At 40.1% G+C, this 25,363-nt stretch overlaps 2 protein-coding genes and 1 long non-coding RNA gene across 14 annotated transcripts in view; 2 read left to right on the top strand and 1 right to left on the bottom strand.

Moving 5' to 3' along the window:
- Positions 1–12,876, top strand: part of epb41l2 (erythrocyte membrane protein band 4.1 like 2) — a 105,656-nt gene extending 92,780 nt beyond the window's left edge. For 9 of the 12 annotated variants that reach the window (XM_057823028.1, XM_057823027.1, XM_057823031.1 and 6 more), the window contains 5 exons: positions 4,039–4,167; positions 4,357–4,455; positions 4,513–4,593; positions 8,002–8,116; positions 11,259–12,876. In XM_057823028.1, coding sequence (XP_057679011.1) covers positions 4,039–4,167; positions 4,357–4,455; positions 4,513–4,593; positions 8,002–8,106 — 414 coding nt within the window. In that variant the 3' untranslated portion in view covers positions 8,107–8,116; positions 11,259–12,876. The remainder of the gene's footprint in view (positions 1–4,038; positions 4,168–4,356; positions 4,456–4,512; positions 4,594–8,001; positions 8,117–11,258) is intronic. The other 3 variants (XM_057823032.1, XM_057823033.1, XM_057823039.1) reach the window with 3 other exon arrangements.
- On the bottom strand, positions 11,389–16,736 carry LOC130907679 (uncharacterized). Its single transcript, XR_009061510.1, has 3 exons — positions 16,544–16,736; positions 15,630–15,811; positions 11,389–12,987 (listed from the first exon to the last, which is right to left on the bottom strand). It is a non-coding gene; the product is annotated as an uncharacterized LOC130907679 (long non-coding RNA).
- Positions 13,342–25,363, top strand: part of tmem244 (transmembrane protein 244) — a 79,543-nt gene continuing 67,521 nt past the window's right edge. Inside the window, exons 1-2 of the mRNA XM_057823042.1 lie at positions 13,342–13,364; positions 14,982–15,069. The gene's annotated coding sequence lies outside the window, so the exon portion shown is untranslated. The remainder of the gene's footprint in view (positions 13,365–14,981; positions 15,070–25,363) is intronic.

Below are 25,363 nucleotides of genomic sequence, written 5' to 3'. Positions count from 1 at the left end.
CGAGTTTCTTTGCGGATCGGCAAACCGCCCGGCGGAGAGCAATTTACAGTTCGTTCCCTGGAGGAGGGTGGCTGGAATTGTTGTGTAGCTAACGTGCTAACAGCTAACTGCTAATGAGCGTGAGGATAGCTTTTTACATGCCTATCAATGATCAAACGTAAGTAGTCCTTTATTTAAAGGAATTTTATGGTGTTTACTTTGTAATCACTGTATTCGTATTTGACATAATACAAAACAAGATGTTTACTCACTTCCTTGTAAGTCCAATGGTCCCACAGTAAATTTCCACGGTGAATGGGAACCTTTTGAAACTCCAAAATGGCGCATACGCCTCTCCCGCATACAGAATGATTTTTCTGCAGCCGTTTGGCTGGCGTGATGCAAAAAAGAAAAGTATTAATCCGCAAAATCAGCTGAATCCTTCGTCCTCATACACAACAGTACACTGTAGCGTGAAGAGGACGTCTTCTACCGTACACGTCACAGCGCCCTCCTCCTCAATGCGAGACCGAAGCCGGAAGTCACTCATTTTCCTGGCGCGGGATTCAAAAAACTAAATAAATATAGCGATCGCTTCCACACACATCCAAGCGGTCCATATCATTCAGGAGCATAAAATACCGCGTGTATTATGAAATAAACATGCTTTTTCGTGTCACAAGCACTTTAAGCTTGATCAACATGTTTATTCATGGACCATGTGTTTGTGTCATGTGGTGCTTTATGACACTCATCATGGCTGTTCTTCACAATTGCTGAGCTTCTCAGAATAGTCATAGACTTCACTATCAGTTGACGAGACAGCTCCTACAGACATTGCGCCACGGCTTCCCGTTGGGGGTCTGGCCAGGCAGAGCATGGTGTTCCTTTCACTGCAATAAACTAAAACACGCTGCATTCTAACGCCGAATTTAGGTGGAAACAGGACGAAAGTTTTAGTGCATACAAGCAGGCAGGAGTGTCTCAAGAGTGGTTTGGTTGAGGATTCAGGGTAATTATTATATAAAATATAAAATAAATTTGAAATGTTGTGGGAAAAAAATTAAATGAATGGAGAAAAATTTGGGTACCTTTAGCTCGAAATATTTATGTAAAATGAATGATAACTTTTTTTTTTTTGCTTTTAACCAAGAATGTAGACTGTTTTACTTTCATATGTATATATAGAGAGAAATTCTGGAATTTACGCATTTATTATTTATTTATTATTAAGAATTTTCAATTTAAAAAGCCCTTTGTTTTGTGATGGCCGCCATGTTGGATTTTGTATCCATACAGATAAGGGTAACTTTACATTCAAATAATCAGGTAATTATCGGCCAACTGCCCTTTTTTTTTTTTTTTTTTTTTTTTTTTTTGCAAAAAAAAAAAAAAACTAGTAATTTCTGCGTCCATACAAAAAAATTGGGGTTTTACATGTTTTATTTAACAATTCAAGCTAAAAACGATGAGGGCCAGGGAGCCAGCAAGATGTGCTGAGGCAATAGTGACACCAGAATTCAACCTAAATAAGTTGTGATTGTATATAGAAAAATGCAAAATTTGCTTTTGTTGAGTAAAATTCAGATGATTCTGCCACGCCCCCATATGTTCCCAAATGACCTGATATGATTAGACCACGCCCCCCAAACGTCCCCAAATGACCGGATATGACTAGGCAACGCCCTCAAACATTCCCAAATAACCTGATATGACCAGGCCATGCCCCCAATATGTCCCCAAATCAATTGGAAGTGACCTGATATTGTCCCCGAAATGTTAGCAAACCAACCTGGGCGGATATAAGATCTGTATAGCCACACATCAAAGGCCCAGAGTAATTTCTCCAGAAATACAGTTCCTAGTTCTGCATGTTTTCCTCAAGGATTGTTTCGGATGTGAAAATTGAGTGATTTATTAGCTGTTAAAAACTTCAAAATTGCGCTAAATAAAATTAAGTCGCTATTTCGGGCAAAAACTTTTATTCTATTGATTCTGAAAATATAGGTGACTATCTCTGCATTTGGTGAGTTTTGTGCATCTAGCGTAAAATCTGAAAATTTTGTTTTGGTATACTTATACAAAAAAAAAAAAAAAAATTAATCGAGATTTTATTAGGTAACGACTTTGACTTTTTTGATGCCGCTGCTCATGGAGACTCATATATGCCTATGGGAGGTACCTGTTTAAGTTTTAGCTAGCAGCTGTGGTTTTATAAATATTTGAATTTTACGTTTTTGAAAATAGGGCCCCTATGGCCCCGTGCCGTTTCCTGGCAACTGATTGTGAAGTCTATTAGTGTACAGTCAACATGCAGTACATATTGCAGTACACACAACAATTAATGCTGAAATTCTGATCACTAATCATTTCCCAGTGTAGCATTAGTCGCTATGTGTGTTCACCCACCTCATAAAATACAAAGTTTCATGAACGCTTTTATTCATGTACCACACGTTTGCGTCATATAGTGCTTTATGACACCCCTAATGGCTGTTCCTCGCTATTCCTCTGGTCCTCAGTTTACTGTACAGCAGGGGTCGCGTTAACCGAATATTTTCCGTCGTTGACCGTTTTTTTTAAATGGTGACGGAAAAAACTGAAGTCCATCCGTCATTTTGACAGGTTGCAATTCACACCCCAGACCACAGGGTGGCGAATCAGCATATTCATTAGCTATTGTCTCTCTTGATGCGTGACGTCGTTGGCCTTACTCGGAAAAATGTCAAGGCAACTGAGTGTCCGAAGTTTCTTCAAAAAGCCCCAAAACGACGATGGTGTTGATAAAAGAGGTGAAAAAAGAGGGACTGATGCACTGGAGGATGAAGGATGACAACGAATCAAGTGAATCGCCGGTTCACTCCTCACTGCGGCGAGCAGTTGAAACACCGCCAATTACCAGGAAGGGCAGAATTGGTAACACGGTGAAAGCGGCATAAAGCCAAAAAAGCGGACCAGACTAGCCAGAGCCTGAAATTATTTCAAGGAAAATATGTAGGGTGCCACCACTGTGTGTACTCTTTTTGCTAAGCTAAGCTCGCATACCTCGATAGCACGTCGGCTATGGACGAACACTTGACGCGGTGTCACCCAGGTGTATTTCGGAAGACAACAGGAAACAACAAGCTAGCGGATTGTAAGTCCATACAACTTTCTAACGATTTTTTAAAAAAAAGAAGATGCCTTTATGTGTGTCGTATCAACGTGCATTTTTATTTAATAATAACAATTTAAATATATATATATATATATATATATATATATATATATAATGGAATTATATAATATTTTTATTATATTAAATGTATTAGGATCATGGACCCACGGGGGGGTATATATATATCCTGTATATACATAATATAATAAAAATATATATGGAAACGCAGCACTGGCCTGCTTACTGTAATCCGTGACTGCACTAATGTTAGGTACTTTATATTATAAAATATTATTGTGTTATTGTGTATATACATAAAGTGACTGCATCAAGATATAGTCATTTTAAAAATTTAAGTGACTGGTAAAAATAGATTATGACCGGATTTTTATGACCCTGTCAGTCAAAATGACAGACAACGAAAAAGTCTAGCGCAACCTCTGCTGTACAGTCAACATGCATTACATATTGCAGTACACATTGCAATCTAAATCCTCATATTGGCCAGTACTATCTTTAAACATGCATTCTTGAATTTGATTATTGGTTATAATAAGGTGCTTTGTTCATTTTGTCTTGGGTTGGCTCTTATTTTCTGCAATTGTGGAATGTTTGTATGATGTGCCTATGGGTGTTTAAAAGTCACTTCCCTTTCAATTGGACTAATGCTGCTATCAGAGGAATAGATAATATGATTTCCAGAAGATAACCCAACTAAAATAACTAATACTAAAACTATAGCAGAACCTTCAAAGTTCACTAATGGGAATATTGATACAAAGTCATTTGGATGTCTATCTACATATTGAACTGGAAGTGTCCAAGTGTTTATACTCCCTAACAATCTGAGCTTTTTAAAATTTATTAACCCTCCTCCCATCTCTCTGTCATCCCCTAACCAGCCGCCGGTGGTAAAGACCGAAATGGTGACAATATCGGACACGTTCGCGGCGCAAAAGACCGAGATCGCGACCAAGGAAGTGCCCATCGTGCACACGGAAACCAAGACCATCACGTACGAGGCCGCACAGGTGCTCATTCTGAGGCGCTTCGTCATCTCGTGCCTGTCTTTTAACTGCTTGTTTCTTCTCCTGAGAAAGCAAATGACGGAGATTCATTCCTTCTCTCGCAGGAAAAGTTGTTAAAGGAGTAACTGCTTCAGGGGTGAAGAGTCATTTATAAATCTACTTTGTTTTTCCTTCGTCTTGTGTTTTTTCCAGCTGGACGGAAGCGGCGACGGAGAGCCCGGAGTTCTGATGACCGCTCAGACAATCACCTCGGAATCCCTGTGCACCACTACAACCACGCACATCACCAAGGTATACACTCGTTGATTAAATGGGTGAGCATTATTTTTACGCAATGTGTCGTGACAGACATTAAAAGGCGGCCTGTCAGAGACGAGGATCGAGAAGCGCATCGTCATCACTGGAGACTGCGATATCGACCACGACGAGGTCAGTGTTTGGTCTTTTTGCATTTCAAGTCATTTGAGATGAAACTAGTGTTGCACCGATACCATTTTGTGGCTCCCTTTTCTGACAATAGGATTTTGACACCATGTTTTTTTAAATAAAATATTTTAAAAACTCTTTTAAGACTAAGCTTAACCTGTTGACGACATTAGACGTCCAATCCATTTGAAGTGTGAGGGTGGCAGCGAATGAACGAATGTTCATTCGCTGCCACCCTCCTACTCCTATTGGATTGGACGACTACTCGAGATAAACTCATTTCAATTCATGGCAGAAGCATGAAAAGACCTTTTATCGCCCCTACCAAAATGGCTTAAGGGCGGCCATGTTGGAAGGGGCAACGTTCCCCTCCAAATCAATGCAATGGTTTGAACGTATAATATTGATAAACTCATTTCACTTCAAGGCAAAAGCATGAAAAGACCTTTCCTCGCCCCTCCCAAAATGGCTACAAGGCCGCCATGTTGAATGGTGCGCCGTTCCCATCCAAGTAAATGTATTTACCGTCCCACTTCAAATGAATCGGACATCTTCTCGTGACGAAGTCATTTCAATTTATGGCAAAAGCATAAAACAAAAAAAGTATTCCCCCAACCAACATGGCCTCAGAGCGGCCATGTTGGAAGGGGCAACATTCCCATCAAAGTCGATGCATTTACCGTCCCACTTTGATTGGATTGGATGTCTAGTAGTGATGAACTCATTTCAATTCAAGGCAAAAGCATGAAAAGATCTTACATTACCTCTACTAAAAAGGCCCGATGGCGGCCATGTTGGTAGGGGCGACGTTTCCATCAAAGTCAATGTATTTACCGTCCCACTTTTAATGGATTGGACATTTACTAGTTATGAACTCATTTTATTTCATGGCAAAAGCATGAAAAGACCTTTCATCGCGCCTTCCAAAATTGCCTCAGGGCGGCCATGTTTGTTGGGGCTAAGTTTCCATCAAAGTCAATGCATGTACTGTACAACTTCAAATAGTTTGGAGGTTTACTAGTGATGAACTCATTTTGAATCATGGCAAAAGCATGAAAAGACCTTTCGTCACCCCTGCCAAAATGGCCTCTGGGCAACCATGTTGAATGGGGTGATTTTCCCATCCAAGTCGATGCATTAACCGTCCTACGTCAAATAGATTTGACGTCTTTTAGTGATGAACTCATTTTAATTAATGGCAAAAGCATAAAAAAAAAAAATGTTCCCCCTACCAACATGGCCTTAGAGTGGCCATGTTAGAAGGGGCGACGTTCCCTTTCAAGTACATACATTTACCGTCCCACTTCGATTGGATGTCTACTAGTGATGAACTAATTTCAATTCATGGCAGAAGCATGAAAAGACAATTCATCGCCTGACCAAAATGGCCTCAGGGCAGCCATGTTGGAAGGGGCGACGTTCCCATTCAAGTCAATGCATTTACCGTCCCACTTCAAAGGGATTGGACGTTTACTAGTGATGAACTCATTTTAATTAATGGCAAAAGTATGAAAAGACCTTTCGTCGCCCCTTCGTAAATGGCTTTAAGGCGGCCATGTTGAATGGGGCGAGGTTCCCATCCAAGTCAATGCATTTACCGTCCCACTTCAAAGGGATTGGACGACTTTTAGTGATGAAGTTGTTTCAATTCATGGCAAAAGGCATAAAAAAAACTTTTGGTTACCCCTGCCAACATGGCCTCAGAGCAACCATGTTGGAAGGGGCAAAATTCCCATCAAAGTCAATGCATTTACCGTCCCACTTCAAATGGATTGGACGTCATCTAGTGATGAACTCATTTCAATTCATGGCAGAAGTGTGAAAAGACCTTTCGTCACCTCTACTAAAGAGGCCTCACGGCAGCAGCCATGTTGGAAGGGGCTACATTCCCCTCAGAGTCGATGCATTTACCATCCCACTTCAAATGGATTGGATGTTTACTATTGATAAAGACAATTCAATTAATGGCAAAATGGTGTTATATAGCGCTCTTCCATCTTTCAAGGTGCTCAAAGCGCTTTACACTATCTCGCCATCAGTGTCTTGTGGAGAATTGAACCCACAACCTCTGGGTTGGGGGACAACTACTCTACCACTGAGCCACGTCGCCCCACACCGTATAACCCACAACAAAGCATAAAAAAAAACTTTTGTTGCCCCTACTAACATGGCCTCAGAGCGGCCATGTTAGAAGGGTCAACATTCCCATCAAAGTCAAAGCATTTACCGTCCCACTTCAAATTGATTGGACGTCCACTATGGAGGAACTCATTTCAATTCATGGTAACAGCATGAAAAGACTTTGTTGCCCCTACCAACATGGCCTCAGAGCGACCATGTTGAAAAGGGCAACGTTCCCATCCAAGTCAACGCATTTACCGTCGATCTTCAAATGGATTGGACGTCTTCTAGTGATGAACTCATTTCAATTCATGGCGGAAGCGTGAAAAGACATCTCGTCTCCTGACCTCATGGCGTCCATGTTGGTAGGGGCGACGATCCCATCCAATTCCATGCATTTACTATCCCTCTTCGAATGGATTGGACGTCTACTAGTGATAAAGTCATTGAACTGCACAGTAGAAGGATGATTAGATGCCATATGAGTGGACGTCTGTCATCTTATTGGGAAGGGCGACAAGCGCGGCTGTTTTTTTTTTTTACAACGGCCTTCTTGGATGGGGCAACCAGCAGTTAGAAACTACAGCTTGAAAAGTACATACTGCGGCGCATCGGCACGTTGTTTCTTACCTCTGCCAGATACCGATTATGTCATTTTAGTACCTTACCCGTACCGATGCAGATTGGTATCGTTGCAACACTAAATAAAACTACAGAAAATTATCTGTAAGATGACTAGTTGACAAAGACTCAGGTGACATGTGGAGTACTGTATGTTGCTCTTTTTAATCAATACTTACTCAAAAATAGACACAACAAGTGGCTGTAACTCATGTGAAATCCACTCATGAGTTAAGATTCAAATTCAAAACCTCAGACCTGTAAGGCACACATTTCAACTGCTTTCCCCATTTCCCCCTTTTCCCCATTACTAACAAATGTTTAGTAACCTCATTTGGTAGACGCTTCCGTTCATTTGCGTTATGACAGTTTGCTGAGATCTGCATGGATCTCCTCCTCACTGCTTTTTTTTATTCCTTGAACAAATGTAAGCACATTCAGGTGCCTTACATTTCTTCATATTTTACTTTGGAATGTCTTTTATTTTGAAATGTTCCTAGCTGATGTCCACGCTGGCCAGTTTCCAAGCGAAACAAGTCGCAGCGATGGCACATCGGGCTTCCGTGTCATTTTCTGGTCTCTTTTTTTTCTGTTTTGCCTACCCATTTTGTTCCATCCGTTTGGGTTTGTCACCTTGCCTGCTACATGCTCGCCACCGCGCTACGGCAGGCTCTGGCCCAGGCCATTAAGGAGGCCAAAGAGCAACATCCTGACATGTCTGTCACCAGAGTGGTGGTTCATAAAGAGACCGAGCTGGCCGAAGAGGAGGATTGACACAACACAGGTATTAGTTATAATCACAATAATGTTGTATTTCTTAGTATTATGTCAGTTAAAAGAAATAGTAGACTAGAAGAGAACTGTGTTGGTTGTTATTGAAGGAGATAGTACGTTTTCTCGTAGGCACCGTCGCGCCATCCGAACCGCCAGACCCGCGCTGGCGCAGCTCCAATGACCCGGGCCGGGGAGATCCCGACAATCCGGCCAGAAGGCTAAACTCTGCGCGCTCATGTTAGTCTTAACTAGGGCTGTCAAATTAAACGTGTTAACGGGCGGTAATTAATTTTTTAAATTAATCACGTTAAGATATTTAACGCATTTAACGCATGCGCGGAACGACCCACTCATGCATTGCAGCAAACAGACTACAATTGCGCCGTTTTATGTATATTGAGAGCTAAGAGGCAGAGAAAAGCGAGTGGAGAGGACACGGGCATTCACTGGGGCCATGCTATTTATTGGCATAAGCTTTGGCATCTCTTCCTCAACAATTATATCTTTTGTGGCGAGCGACGTGGGGAAGGATGAAAGGAGATGATCGTTTTCTTAACACGTTTCATTGAACACAACGCAGAACATATACCATTTGCAGTCACCACTGACAGTCATGGTTGCCCAACTTCCCATCATGCATTTGGACGGAACAGTTAAGTCACTACAGTATCATTTACTGAAAGCACAACAAAAATAATATTCCTATCTCTCAAAAAAAATAATGTTCACAAAAAGAAAAGCGCTCACTGCAAAGAGAACTGGCATTCCCAAACAAAATAGCTATGCAAAATACACATAAAACTTACTCAGACTTTGGTCAAACTCTATTCAAACATTTCGTTTAGCTCAACAAATACACTAGATGGCAATATTTAGTCACAATATACAAACTATCAGAGGTCTCGTATGTTGTGAAGTCAACACTCAAATGAACGTAAGGTACAATGGTCCCAGAAACTATGGCGTCTGTCGAGGGGCAAAACGCACTAGAAAAACTTGGCTAGATCTCTAATTAATTTAAAACTCGCCCTTGACACCTTGTGGTGTATTTCAATCACTACCTTACACAATGGTGAGCTATTAGTTTATTTTTTGATTGAAAATTTTGCAAATTTTATTCAAACGAAAACATACAGAGGGGCTTTAATATAAAATTTCTATCCGTGGAACCCTTTCACAGAAAGAATGTTAATAATGTTAATGCCTTCTTGTGGATTTATTGTTATAATAAACAAATACAGTACTTATGTACAGTATGTTGAATGTATATGTCCGTCTTGTCTTATCTTTCCATTCCAACAATAATTTACAGAAAAATATGGCATATTTTAGAGATGGTTTGAATTGCGATTAATTACGATTAATTAATTTTTAAGCCGTGATTAACTCGATATAAAAATTTTAATCATTTGACAGCCCTAGTCTGAACCCTTTGTACTGACTCCATCTTGAAAGGTTTAAAGAAAGGCTCACTGAAAACAAGTTGACAATTTATTCAGGTCGACAGCGATCAAAACGGCAAGGCGAAACAGAAACATTCAGGCAGGGAGGCAAGGTCAGAGGCCCGAGAAAAAATGACATCGCTTAGTTAAACATTCAGTCTTTTGAAGGCTCTCGCGGGGCGTAGGCAGAAAGAAGGGTGTGTTTGGGATTGTCTGTGGATTGGACAGGAGTATTTGGGAGTTACTGTTGTCAGGGCAACGAGGGTTGTGGATTTTGCCACCTCAGCGTCAAAGGGGCTCTTAGAGTCTTATCAGTCGTTTTATCCAATGAATATTGGGCGTTCTCCTGGGTTCCTTGTGTTGGGACAGGGAGTCCCGCCATTTGTTCTGGACTGTCCGGTAAACTGATTGCGAGAGTTGGTGGTGCAGACGTTTGCTTGTCAGCGTCAAACTTGAGGGTACAAACTCATGACACACACGTTCGGCTTCCACGATAAGAAGGTGTCGTGTATCTTTTATGCCCTATATTCTGCTTGTTTTCCTTAAACTAAGGTATAAGTGCTTTTTATTTTATATTGGGTGTGTTAGAATAATACAGTCAAACAGTAAATACGTGAAACGATACAATTCCCTGATAGATTATATTAAGTGTGTTAGAAGTAGTGCTGCAACAATTAATCGATTAACTCGAGTAATTCGATTACAAATAAAGATTCGAATTAAATTTTGATGCTTTGAGTAATTGTTTAAAAGAAGTGGCGTTGTAATGGTTTGTTTTGAAAGTGGTTGCATTTAGTTTTATTGATTTGGGTGGTTACACTGCCCTCTAGTGGCAACAGTGAATATGACAACTCATTTCACATGACTGAATCTAGCTGCTTCCTGTTCAGACCAACATAAGCTTTGTTTGAGATGATTTTTTTAATGCATTCGTAATTTAGTTTATAGGTATATTTAGCCGTTTTTGGTGAGAATATGTGTTTGAAACATTTGTTAAGAGCATTGTAAAAAAAAAAAAAAAAAAAAGTTAGCATTTTATAGCATTTAAGCTAGCGGACTTTTGCTATGTAAGTTAGGCAGTTGTTCTTTTGTTGTACTAGGAACCTCATTTATTTATTTATTTTTTTATATAATACCGTTTGAGGCTCAGCTCGGGTATTTTTAAATTTTTATGTACCTTATCCGATTATTCGAACTAACTAGTTCATCGATTAACTGACTACTAAAATAATCGATAGCTGCAGCCGTAGTTAGAATATTGCAAACCGTTAAACGGTGCCTATGAGAAAAGGTACTAACAAACACCTATCTCGTGTTTTTGGCTAAACGCTAAATCAACAGCTAGCAAGCAACAGGCTAGCTTGGAAATTTGAATTAAAACTGTAGCTTTGTCCTTATACTTTTTAATGGTAGCACGTTCATATTTAGAAACCTGTTCTATAAAAGCCCATGAAACAAATAGTGAAGACCTTAAAATTATGAAATTGACCTTTAACATTCGTAAGTAGAGGTACCACTTTAATGCAACTTTCAATATGAATATTGTGCAACGCTGCCCTGTGGTCAAGTTAAAGCAAGTTTGGCAACCAACCCGTGTGACAGCCAACCCCGGTCTCCCTTATATCATACAGCCAATAGTAGATATACACATTTTGCTTCCTTAGTTAAAGATTTCTGTTAAACTCTCTGCCCTTTTTCTCTCACACGCAGAGCTGAAAAGCCCATTGGGGATGTCGTGACCTTCACTGCCCCACGCGACCACTATCTTTGACCATGACTGACTGACTGAAGAGGCTCCAGAAGAAGACATTCAAAGCCCCCCCCCCCCCCCCCCCCCTTCCCCCCAAAAAAGCAAAAGCAACAATAAGGAACATAACACATTAAGGGAGCAAAAGAACCACATTGTTAGCTTAACATTTCTAGCGTGTTTTTACTTCTTTGTTGTTTTTCCAATAGTGTTTTTTTTTCTTTTGCCGTAAAAGAGGCGATACAAGAGGACGTGGAGGATATATTATTTTGACAGTGATACACATTTGTGAAACTAGACACTGAAGTTACGCACTTTGGGGCAAGTTTAGTGAAGGGGTGGGGATACTATTTACACACACACAAAAAAAAGAAAAAAACTCAAAAGAAAATCGCACGGAAAGTGTTGTAAAAAGCCCCTAGAATGCTAATAAATAATATCCAGAAATAAAATTCCCCACCCCTGAACTAATGTGATAACAGTGCAGCCTCTTAATCCACCCAAAAAACTCACAAACTAATGGTACAAAAAAAAAAACACATTTTCGTGTCATTCCTCAGTTTCTTTTGATTTTAAGTCCGCACACTACAAAAAGACAAAAAAATCACTTGACGAAAAGTTTTCAGTTTGTTATTTTATACTAAATGTGAACGAGTTTAAGCTAAAACAAAGGTTACGCAGTCGTTGCTGTTCTTGGGAAGGGTTAACTGGGAGAAAAATGTTTTTTAAAAGATTTGTTTTTTTATGTGAAACCACATCGTTCAAACGAGGAAAAAAAGGTTTGGAAACATATACTGTAGATGACATACACAATCTTCACTGAGTTCAGTTTTCTAGGTTAGCTTCATCTTTTAAGATGGCTATGGACAGAATCTGCAGTTTTCTTAATTTTCAGTGAACGCAGCACGGGACATTAGCGGCGACATCGTGAAAAAACATTCCACCTGTCTTGACTGGAAAAAGTTGGATTTGTTCAAATTCTAACGTGAGATCCTGTAAAATGTTAACTATTGGACGTCCATATGAGTTTAAAAAAAGAAATAAAAGTCTTAACCCTGCAATGTATTGCAATAACATTCCAAATTCGGCTTCTCGTCAATGTCTTTTTTTTTATGCGTATGTCACAACTGTAGTTTTATCTCCCCACATTTCATTTTCTCTGTGAATATGGTCCATTTTTTTCATATTTGTAATGTTTCCCAGTGAATTATTTTTTGTGTGGGGACATTAAACACCACTACAAATGTTGTTACACTATAAACTGCAGTGTAAATGGAGCAATGGGGCTTCAAAGTCACTTCCTGGGAATTTTGCAACAGGGCAGCTCCAAAACTGCCTTTTAGAAACATATATCTATATATACTTGTCAATGATCCAAACCAGCTGCAGTACCTTTTCTATTTTCCACAAAAACTCAAGAAAATCAAACAAAAAATGATCGGGGAAGTGAGCGAGCAGCCCCGTTGCTCCCTTGTAGTCCAGTTTCTTTCTTTCTAGCCACTTAATTGTGTTGTATCACCCTTAAACACACACAAATCAAGTCCCTGTTAACACTTTAAATAAAAGATTGTAATACTCTTGCGTTTGTGCCTTCTTGTAGTCCCTCTTTGCTGTTCTTCTAGTTGGCACTTCGATGGATTGGCCTGTAGATGGCGCTCTGGTTGTGTGAGTAAACTGCAAGGTCCGTCTCGACTGTGGAAGAGACACTATTATTTATCATACACCTCGATTTGTCATACTTTACTACTTTTTGTTAGTCAAAGATGTGCATACTGTCATATTTAACAGTGTAGTGAGTATGCGCATGCGCGATTTAGCCACCTCAATTTGGGAATCTACTTAGGCTACTGATTAAATGCTAAAAATACGCTATTTGTTGAACTGAAAAGGTTCAGAATTAGGAATACAATCGTGGCCTAACACAAAATCAACAATTCGCAATTATTTGTTAGCATAAATAAGTGGCTTTTCATTTTACTATATTTTAAAGTATGTTTGGTTATGTTTTGACAAACCGTTTCAATCAACTACGTCATCAAGCGGCGACGTCGTTTGGCTCCAAGTCCATTGTAAGTAGTGTTCAAACAGAATTGTCGAGAATACTCAATATGCTGTTCAAAATTCATTTTCTCTTGACTAAGGGTGAAGTAATTTTACATTATTTTACTTTTTGCGTTCTACTTATGTTGCTAATTGACTAACAACGTTGTAATGTAATGTAAAGATGCCAACTCCCTGAAAAAAGGGACGCCTCATAGGTAGATAACCATCCAGGGTGATAATCGTCACCTTTTAATTATTTTTTTGAAAAGAAGTGTGTTTTTTAATTTTTTTTAAAGTATAATTATAATACTATAATAATTTTACTCAAAATGAATTGATTAGTTACATATTTGAGTTATAAAAGCACATGGAAAAACAATTATCAGCAATGTATTCTTAATAAAAATACACAAAAATTTAATCTGTCCTGCAAAATTTTACAATTGTACAATTTAACGTTTAAGGTCCTGAGCCTTTTTTTCCCCCCAAATATATTTTTTTAAAGTGCAAACAAAGTTTTTTTTTTTTTTTTTTTTAACAATTTAGGTGCGTTTAAAGTCGCCTCAGCAATAACATTTTCACAAATGATCACTCCAAATTAGTGCTGCAACGGTTAATCGATTAACTCGAGTATTTGAAAAGAAAAAAATATTCATATTAAATTTTGTTGCTTCAAGTATTTGTTTAATTAAAGTGGCGTTGTGATGCTTTATTTTGAAAGTGTTTACATTTAGTTTTATTGATTAGGGTGGATACACTGCCCTCTGGTCTGCCTCATTTCACATGGCTAAATCCAACCGCTCCCTGATAAGACCAACGTAAGCTACGTTTTTGTTTGGGCTAATGTTTTTTAATGCATTCGTAATTTAATTTATAGGTAGCCTATATTTAGCAGTTTTTTTGTGGGAATATGAGTCTGAACCATTTGTTAAGAGCTTTGTTAAAATTTTTTTTAAAAAAAGTTAGCATTTTATAGCATTTAAGCTAGCTGACATTTGCTATGTAAGTTAGCCAATTGTTCTTTTGTTGTACATAGATCCTCATTTATTAATTTTTATACCATTTGAAGCTCATCCCAGGTATTTTAATTTTTCACGTTCCTTATCCGATTATTCGAACTAACTAGTTCATCGATTAATCGGCTACTAAAATAATCGATAGCTGCAGCACTACTCCAAATACAGTGGTACCTCTACATACGAAGTTAATTCGCTCACGGACCTTGTTTGTAAGTTGAAATGGTCGTATGTCGAGCAGTTTTTTTTCCCTTAAGAATACATTATAATTCCATTCATTCGCTCCACAGCCCGAAAACCAATTGCAACCAAAACAATTACACAGAGCAAAACAAATAAATTATGAATAAAAATCGGAATAATAATATAATAATAGTAATAATTATAATAATACAGTACCTGTAATAATGTAACTAATCGGGTTCTAATGTGGCAGTTGTGTTTTGCGTGGTGTACCTGAACGCACCGCCAGTGAGAAAGGACATTTTACTTTCTTTTTGTTCAGCTTCAGTGGACATTGGGCATGTTGTGTTGCACAAGTTGTGAAATAAATGATTAAAAACCTGACAAAGCTGGCGATTTTTGGCAATGTTACCACAATAATAATTGTCACCTTAACTTATAAAGACTGGCGAACGGAGGTCGGAGGAGGACCGTCAAGATCGTAGACATTCTAAGGCTGTATTGTCGAGCCATTTTCATCTTCATTTCAATGGTAAGCCTCACCTTTTCCTTTTTTAACCACCTGAACTAACATTCTTGGAGCCCATTTTGATTTCTCTTTCTGGTGCTTGTAAAGCACCATACCAGTATTCATTCGTTCTACAAATAAGACACTATTTTCGAGTTTGATGATAATAAGGGACAAAGTGCGTCCTTTGAAAGCTCAATAAGGGACGCGTACTTTTGTTTCCGAATACCGGACGATTCCGTTTCTCAAGGGACAGGTGGCAACCCCAATACAGTAGCACAATTAGTATTGATATGAAGGCATAAATTACCTTAATAATGACTTTTAGCAAATGTTAAACACTTTTGATGGTAAATAGATTAAATTTGACCTCTGAAGCCATGAAATTGAAGTCTATAGATTGTTATAACTACTATATTTAAAGTATATTTTGCATTAACCATAAACATTGACAATTGTTAGTCCAAATATTGGGTAGTTGCATTATATAGTCATGTACATTTAATATCACGCCCAGTATCAGCGAAGGTTTAGCAACTCAATACGTACAAAAATATTGGGACACACTTAGAGTATATCCTTACCCTGCTTAAGCTTCCAGTGAATATAGACCACCAGTTGCAACAAAAGCACAAATACAGACAGGAACAGACCAAACAAGCACAGCGGTAGGAAGCTGTCTGTCTCTTTGTCTGTTTGTGTGACTGAATGCCTCAGAAGAAGAGCCAGGCTGGCCCAGAGCCCACTGAGGATCTCCATCACGCTCCTGGAGCACAAAAAGACACGTGGACCGATGAGGTAAAATGAAATAACCCCCCCCCAAAAAAAGAGCAAAATATTAAACTGAAGTGCCAAGTGATTTATTATACGTAACATACAAAAAAAATTATAATGAAAATAAATAGTATCACAATATTAGTTAACGTATTGTAAGTTCTGTCTCAAAAATTTAAATCAGCAAAAAAAAAAATATTATAAGACTATAATATTTCAATATCACAAACAGCAAAAGATTGAAGTTACGATATACTACCAACAAATAATATGATTAATCTTAAAATACAGTTAAAACTAAACTAGAAATTTAAAATTAACCCTTGTAGACATACTAAATGCTACTCACCTAATTAATCCACAATAATATTTTATGAGCCTTCTTTTTGAAAGACCAATTTTTCCTATTACTAAAATTTAATTTGAGCCTCAAATGATTAAGATGGATTTAACAATGTAGTATAAAAACTTCATATTAATCCATTATCTACTGCTAGCGGTAGCGGTAAAAAATTAAAATGACAAGAACAAACGTACAACAGTAAAGCCTATCTAGTAAATCACCAGAAAAAGCTGAAATTGTCCAGAATAAAAGAATATATTAGTATCTTTAACTCATCTCAGACTTGGGGCACTAAATGGCCCTTAAGTTACTACTACTGATTCAACTCAAATGTAACAATCAAGTTTCCTAAAAGTTATTAAACCAACTCCTAATACTCACGTGAATTAGCAACAGCTATTAAAAAATAGCTATCTTCACCATCATTTGAGTAGAAATCTGCCTATCTTGTTTCGCTTTTGAATCCAGTTAAGTGCGTCTCTCTGTTTTCGCCATTGTTGGTAATGATAATGATGTGAACTTTGTTCTTTTGCACCCTTGTGATTGCTAAGCAGATTAGTTGCGTGAGTGTGTGTGTGTTGACCAACAGGTCATTGTCGTCTCAGGATGAGAAAACGACTACCGCTACTGTTTTTCCTTGTCATACTTTGATCATTGAACCCAGAAAACAAATATTGAGTTTGCAACAGTGGTGGAATAAATGTGTACAGGGGCCTGGTGCGATGAGCATAAACAGGAGCATAGGCGGAGTTTGATTTTTGTGGGAGGGGCAAGCAAAACCAGTTGCTTACCTCGAATCGCAGTGTCAGCAATAAAATTAACTTGCAACTTATATGTATATATATATATATATATATATATATATATATATACAATATATATATTGCTCTTGCTCTTTAAAAGAAACAGCTGTGTTTTAAGCCAAAACAACTTTTTTTTTTTTTTTTTTTTTTTTAAACCTGTCCTGCTCAGCTGTTTGCCACGGAGAATGGAAGTCTAAGTGTCCGGATAGTCTGAACAGTTTTAATGTTTCACATTGAGAGTCTGACATACTCCCTTTGTGATCATTCAACATACCTCATTTATTATGACAAAACAGCGAACAGGAAGGGGTTATGGGGGAACAGAAGAAAAGAAACCCAACAGAAGAAAGAGAAGAAACACAAACAACAACAAATACATTGAACGCCTAACTACACTAACTACTAATATGTTGGTGCTATTGTCAGCTTAATGTATTTCCGGTTGACATCATGTGGGGGGGCCTGTTGACCAGGGAAAGAGGGGGAATAAGGTGGGGGAGTCTATAAGCTAAGTGATAGAAAGGGGTAGAGTGTACACAAATCATCTCTGTGATTTAGAACCCAGTAATCGTGTGAATCCCTAGTGAGTGTCAGCCCGTTGGCGACCGACCCTACGCCGCCCCGCCACCAATCCCGGCACCGGGACCCCTCGCCTGAGCGCGCCAAACAACATCCAGCCGCACACGGGCCCCGCCCGGCATGCAGCAGCCACGCAGATGAGCGGAGACGCCACGCGGGCGGTGACACAGGGCCAAGGCCCGCACGCAGCCATCCCGGGAAGGGGGGGCGGGCCCTGAGGGGGGGGGTGCAGCGCAGCCCATCCTTCCTCCCGCAGCCCAGCAAAGGAGCCCCTCCCCCGGAATCCAGGGTGGTCCCCCGGACCACCCATGCGCCCATCTACCGGCCCTCGGGGATGGCAAGAGGGGACGCACCACCAACCCCACGCCCGTCCCCAACCCCGTCCGCCCACCCGGGCCACGAACCGCCGCCGCAGCCCCTCAGCCGACACGGCATGCCAAGGGGCCCCCAGCGGCCCACCAAGCCCAGGGCAGGGCAGGGTCCCCCGCCGTAGCAGGCAACATCCAGCCGATATACTGCCCTGCCAGTGATCCGCGGCGGAGCACAGGGCGGATACCCAGTTACAGAAGAGGGGAAGGCGGAAGCAGGAGAACGCCGAGGAGCCGCCGTGGGGCGACGCGAGACCGGAGCCCCGACCTCCCCCCACTCCCGTGGCCAGCAGCCCAGGCAGAGTGGAGGCCACGCCTCGGGAGCCATGCCATAGAAAAAAAGTGTGGGACCCACCTACCACCCTATTACTGTGGCTGCCAGGTTCCCGGCTGGCAGCCATAACCCAGCACCGTGATGGGATTGTGAGGGGAGGGTAGTGCAATGTATGCATTAAAATAGCAGCTCTTGGCTTGGGGCAGTGGGACTGCAGCATGGAAATTCAGCCCAGCCACCTGATACTAACAAATAACTAACAAACTGCACAGAATTTATTTAAATCAACTCCACCCACTAATTAAACCTCCACTAACTCGGAGATTAAGCCTTATGTCAAAAATTCTGAACTCCTTTAAATTAATTCATAGGAAAGTCAATTACATGCAATTACATTTTTCGGCCACCGGGGGGAAGGGCCCATCTCTGCGTATGAGCGAGACACCCCTGAGTTGACCTTCCAACGGGAGGGGGCGTGGACAATTATTCACAGGCCCATCTACATTTTCTCAGGCCCTTCAAAACAATCGTCGGGTGTGAATTTTTTTTCGTCGCACCCTCCAGACAACAGGCTATTTATATTTTAACACTTAAACACTACTAGAGTATGGCCCGATGCAAGGGCGTAGGTTTGGTCTCAACATTGGTAGGGACATTATACAACCTGCATGTACACTTTTTGCTGAGACCAAAAAGATTATTGAACGGGGGTCAGGGCTACATTTCTCTCGAATATGAACCTAATTAATTGATAGGCCAAATAATCAATGCAAAACAATCTCCACTGACTTATACTAACTTTCATGTGTATTGGTTCAGGTGATAGAACATTCGATTCAAACCTTTGTTTTCAATAACTACTAAAGAAATATTTTGAAGTGCAAGTCCCTTTATTTAAAAAAAAAAAAAAAACAAACGTGTCCACTTCTGGGGGACACTGGACCCCTAGACGCAAACTAAAGTATTGTATTATTAAAGAGATTTGGGGAAAAAAATAATGAAAAAAAATCTGAGCTCTCCGAGGACGATCTATCTGAGGCATACTGGACTACCCCGAGACTCGAACCAAAGTACTCTGATGAAATTCTGATGTGTGATTTTATTTCCAAGATTTTTTAAATTCATGTCAATTCATTTTCATGTCAGTGTCCCCCTGAAGTGGACCCATTCTTGGATAGCTCACCATTTTATTGTTCTTAATAAAGCGACTTGCAATCTGAAGCCACCGTGTTGCTGTCGTAACGCACATAATGAAAACAATGATCACAATGAGGGACGGCTAGCTTGACTTATAAAGGGGAAAAGATATCGTCATCGCACACACCATATAATTGTCTGCATTAGTCAAACACATATATAGTCTAACACATACATATGGTACAGGTTGGCACCGTCTAACTGTTTGCATTACTCTAACACACTTAATATAATTAATCAGGAAATAGTATCATTTTCATATTTACGGTAGGACTACACTACTAATATAAAATAAATAGCACACCATAGTTTAATGAGAAGAAATAGAAGAGATACACAATGCCGTCTTATCACAAGATTGACGCACCAACTCGTGCAATCAGCTCTCCCAGCAAACTCCAAGGACAAAGCGCTTTGTCCTAAAACAAGTACAACCAGCCCGGACAGCAAAGTTGATAGCGGGTGTCCCAATCCGTGCACGAACCTAAGCCGCCTAAAACCGGCCACCAAGGGGAAGACCCAAAAGCAACGCCCAGACCCACCTTCGGACACGCCTTCGACATGACCCGCATCAGCAAAGACTTTAAAAAGACTGGACACTGAGATAAGACAGATTTTTTCTGCTCGGAAACATGTAGCCTTGTTTTGGATCCAGAATTGTCCCTCCGTCGTCTGTTTTTGCCTTGTTTTTACCATTGTCGACGAATAAATTGTCAACCTGTTTTTGGTGAGTGTTCTTCAAGCTTTTGAAACATGGAGTCAGTACAAAGGGTTAAAATAAGAGGACGCGCGAGATTCGGCCTTCCCGGCGGGCGCACGCAGGGCAGCGTCAGCCGAGCGGCACTTGTTTTGGTTGGTGCTGTCCCCGGGTGCGTCTGGGCCGGGGGAGGCGAATTTCAACATAGTTCCTTGCGGCTGACCTGACCGCAGTTTTGCAGTGAAGCAAGTTCACACAGTTTAATGTGATGCTAACTCTGACGCAGGTCGGAATTTAAGTAGCAAAATTAGCAACATTGACGTCTTTTTAAATTACTTACAGTGGCAGCTGATGGCTGGAAAAAAAAACAACCTTCCAATATCCCCCCTCTTTGAAAGGACGGAGGAGTCGGCATGTTGTGACATGAATCTGTCGGGGTTGTGTGAGTGTGTGTGTGGCGGGGGGGGGGGGGGTGTCATGTCATCAGCCAAAAAAACCGTGCGTTGGAGAGGGGGGGGGAATGGACCAGCACATTCAGCAAGTGAAAAGGGATAAATATAAGTCTGAACATAATGAAAATAATTCACTTAATAATGGTAGTGTCTATTCTATCCTTAAAACATATGAGAGGACAATCCAAATCACCTATATAACTGGACTCATCATATAATGCAAATAAAGTTGCTTAAAAGTTTGTGGGGACAATTTGAGCATCCTGAAAAGTTGGTTATGTCCCCACCATCCCTATGCAAACCCTTGGCCCAATGTTGCTTGGGTTGTGTAACATGAACGCAATACAACCGAATGGCAGATAAAACACTTAAAGATGCAGCTGTTATGTAATAACATAGTTAAAGGACACGATAAAGGGGTTAATGCGCAATCGCTTTTCCATCATTGTGCCACAGTATTGTGGCGAGTGACGATAAGAATGAGAGGCAGTTTTTGTTTTACACTTGCTGCTCTTATGCCCCATACAACAAGAGGTAGCGCCTTTATTGAACAGAAAACACCAGAACAAAACAACAGCAACCACCACTCTCAGTCAAGGTTGCCACAACTACCCATGAACCATTGCGGACGTAACACATAATAAATAACAGTCGCTACAGAGATCAAATCCATCTGAGAACACTCCCAGAAGCATAAAGTAAAACTGTGTAAAACTTTGTCAAAATCGGTTCAGCCGTTTTGGAATCCATTAGATTTACAGCTTGTGGTACTATTTTGAATTGCACAGATGCGCAGTTGCATCACGCTGCGGTATTAAATTGCTCTTAATAAATGCCTAATAGATGGCTGGTTTTCCCAGCAGTTGACTAATCAAATTGTTTCACAGCACGATGTGACAATGTTTGCACAGAGGTTTGTTTAAATGGTGCTTCTCATCCCGGGAAGGTTAGTAAACATCAATTGCTCGCTGATTGATTGCCTTTGTGATTAACTTGCTTGTTATTTTCAAGCTACGCTTGGATCAATGGAGGTTTGTGCGAGTGTGCGTGGGTGGTCCGCCAGAGCTGTGAGAACAGACTTTTTATCGATTGTACACTGTTATGAGGCCAACTAGACTCTTTTTCACACGCTACCAAGAAGGACAAGTTCATAGTATTTGTATGTATTATTATCTATTATAAAATGGCGACTCTTACAAGTGGATAATTAGCAAATTGGCCAAATATGAGTGAAAGATGAATTCTCAGTTTTCAAACGACTCAAGGATTATAACTAAGACAGCAATGTGTGAACTGAGATGAGGAAGAAGGAAAAACAAAAGGGTGGAGGACCAGTAATGCTGAAATTGAAAAATTAAATGCATAATTAAATTAGGGCTGCAGCTATCGAATATTTTAGTAATCGACTGAAAATTTTATCGAGTAATCGGATAAAACAAATATATTTTTAGGTGAAGAGCATTATAAATATACATGAGAAAACAAAACATTTAATCTAATCTTGAACCATTTTCAGTCAATCAATGTCTTTATTTTCGATGTATATTGTTGAAAACAGCCAACAATTGCATCTCAGATGTAACTAGAATAAAAACAAGACTAATTCACTGCTTTCACTCAAAAAACTTTTAGATCTTATTAAAAAAAAAAAAAAAAAATTATATACAGTAACTAGAATAAAAAAAGACTAATTCACTGCTTTCACTCAAAAAAGTTTTAGATCTTATTAAAAAAAAATTAAATTTTTTTTTATATATCTTACCTAAAAATGCTGTTACGCTTGATAACACACATCACTTAAAAGTTAGGATTTTTTTCCCACGTGTTTCAATTGAATTTCTATTTGTGTCAAGCCATTTTTAAATTCTAGTTAAGTTTTAAGTTAGTCTAAACTGTAAGTCCTGATAGGATTTGGAGTTTTTGCAGTGTTCAAAATAAATGTATGATACATGCTGTATTGGAGCACATTAGGGACCAGTGCTACTTGGTGTTTTATCCAGCAATGACTACTGAGCTAAAATTGATAGTTAGCATTATTGAGTTTTTATTTGGTCACCCTCATCACTCCACAACGCTATGTTATGTTAAAGCCTGTATGTAAGACACGTTAGCCACGCATCGACAGTGGTCATAATTAATAGAAACCTAGCCCTCCGCAGGGCTAACGTTACGTGAGCTTGTGACAGTAACGTTAATTTTATTTATTAGCGCTTAGCGCTTTACTGCTTTAAGATGGCGGCGGTTTACTAACGCTGCCCAGACGCGGCCGAGTCTGTCATTTCGCATCTAGTTCAACATACATGTGATCTCTATGAGACGCATCAGACGCTACCTGCTACCAACTAGCATCGTGCGGGCAAGTATTTAGCAACGTCGGCGTCGTGTGTTGCGGCTGTCTGCTGCAGTAAGTTTTTTTTTGGTTCATCCTCTACGCACGTAACATCAGCGCGTTGTCCCGCATTAAAAGTAGTCTGAGCAAAACGTGATGCTTAGAGCTGTCAAAATAAACGAATACTCGAGGTGAATAAAATTACTCGGATCAGTTTTTAAACTCGAGTTACTCGAGTTGCTCGGGTATTCGTTTCAGCTCTAAATTAAATAAATTGCAAGATGTGTTATTGAATATGCATATAGCGGAAAACACTTAGAAGGCTGAAAAAGGCGTTTCTGCTCTTGCACACCTCTTTAAAATAAACTGCAGTATTTTAAGCCAAAAGAACTGTTGTGTTTGATAGAACAATATGTCTATATGCTGCCATAGCAGATTCGTGGCGCAATAAGCCTCAAACTATTTTTAATTTCAATTCAATTCTATTTGTATAGCCCTGGATCACAACAACGTTGTCTCAAAGGGCTTTGCAGAGGCAATATGATACACAATCAGAAACAGCAAACGAAGCAACAAAGATGAATAAATAAATTCAAGTCCTGAGTATCCCCCATCCTTAGACCCTCCATGTCAGCAAGGAAAAACTCCAAAAACTCCAGAGTCTTCGGGAGAAAACTAGAAACCTTGGGGAGTACCACAGTCAGGAGAGATCCACTCCCAGGACGGATAGACAGGAAGCCCCAGGAACACTAATGGGAATTAGCAGGCGAAGTTACAGTCCGTAAAAATGCGGTGGAGTAAAGGAACAAGAAGAGGTCCATCTAGCCAGATGAGACGGGGGTAGCAACGAGGACGTCCATCCAGCTTGGGGTCCAGACAGTCAGGAGGCTGAAGCTGAAAAATAGCCCCTCCCCAGAGGGGAGGGGGGAAAGGGGACACCGGGTGACTAGTGATGAAAAGACTAGACAGCTAGATATTAACATTGGAAAATAGAACTAAAGTAAGATAAGTGGTAGGTAGAGTGAGAAAAAGGAGATAGAACTCAGTGGCTGTACTTCCCCCAGCTTTATAGCTTCTAGTGCAGCTTAGACTAAACTTTGAGTCTACTCCGACTTCAACTAGCCTGACCATAAACTTTGTTGAACAGGAACGTTGTTAATCTAATCTTAAATGTGCAGACTCTCTCGGCTTCTTTAATATTAGCTGGGAGCTGATTCCATAAAACGGGCTTGGTGGCTAAAGGCTCTAGCTCCGACAGTACTTTTAGAAACCCTGGGAACTACCAGTAGACCTGCATTCTGAGAGCGGAGTGTTCTGTTGGGGCGGTGTGGAACCAGAGCATAGGTGAGATAAGATGGCCCCAACCCATTAATGCTCTTAAATGTAAGAAAAAGGATTTTAATTTAGTTCTAAACTCAACTGGAAGCCAGTGAAGGGCCTGGAGCACAGGGGTGATGTGCTCTCTTCTATTGGTTTCTGTTAAAAGTCTTGCTGCTGTGTTTTGGACAAGGTGAAGACCTTTTAGAGAACTTTTAGGACAAGCTGCAAGTAGGGAGTTACAGTAATCCAATCTCGATGTAACGAACGTGTCAATTAATTTTTCTGCATCGCTTTTAGATAAAATATTTCTAATTTTGGCTATGTTGCGCAGGTGAGAGAAGGCTGTTCTGCAGGTTTGTTTAATGTGAGCTTCAAACGATAAGTCAGGGTCAAATAAAACTCCTAGGTTTTTAACTGTGGTGCTGGAGGCTACACTTACATTGTCCAGAGTGACTATCTGGGCAGCTAAAGAGTCTCTCACACTTTTCGGGCCTATTATAAGGACTTCTGTCTTTTCAGGATTAAGTAGAAAATAGTTAGTGCTCATCCAGGTATTTATATCTCGGATGCAGGTGCTTAGTTTGTCCACTTGCCTGATCTGCTCAGGTTTAATTGATAAATACAGTTGTGTGTCGTCAGCGTAACAATGAAAGTTAATGCTATGTTTTCTGATGATATTACCTAGAGGAAGCATATACAGTGTAAACAAGATGGGCCCGAGGACCGATCCTTGCGGCACACCATAACTAACTCTAGAGTACGGGGATGATTGCTGGTTTACATTAACAAACTGGTACCTATTAGATAAATATGATTTAAGACAGCAGAGGGCTGCTCCTCTAATGCCTATGTCACATTCTAATCTCTGCAATAAGATATTATGGTCGATTGTGTCAAAGGCTGCACTCAGGTCCCACAGAACCAGGATCGAGACTAATCCAACGTCAACGGCTAGTAACAAGTCATTAGTTAGACATTAGTCTAATTAGTCATTACTTTGACTAATGCAGTTTCAGTGCTATGATGAGCTCGAAAGCCAGCCTGGAAATGTTCAAATAAACTATTGTCCTGTAGGTGCTGACAGAGCTGTTTAATTACCACTCTTTCAAGGACTTTGGAGAGGAATGGTAAATTAGAGATAGGTCTATAATTGGCCAATTTGTCAGTTTTACCCTGAAAACC

This window comes from Corythoichthys intestinalis, chromosome 19, assembly GCF_030265065.1.
Source record: "Corythoichthys intestinalis isolate RoL2023-P3 chromosome 19, ASM3026506v1, whole genome shotgun sequence".
NCBI lineage: Eukaryota > Metazoa > Chordata > Actinopteri > Syngnathiformes > Syngnathidae > Corythoichthys > Corythoichthys intestinalis.
This window is presented reverse-complemented; position numbering and strand designations above follow the sequence as displayed.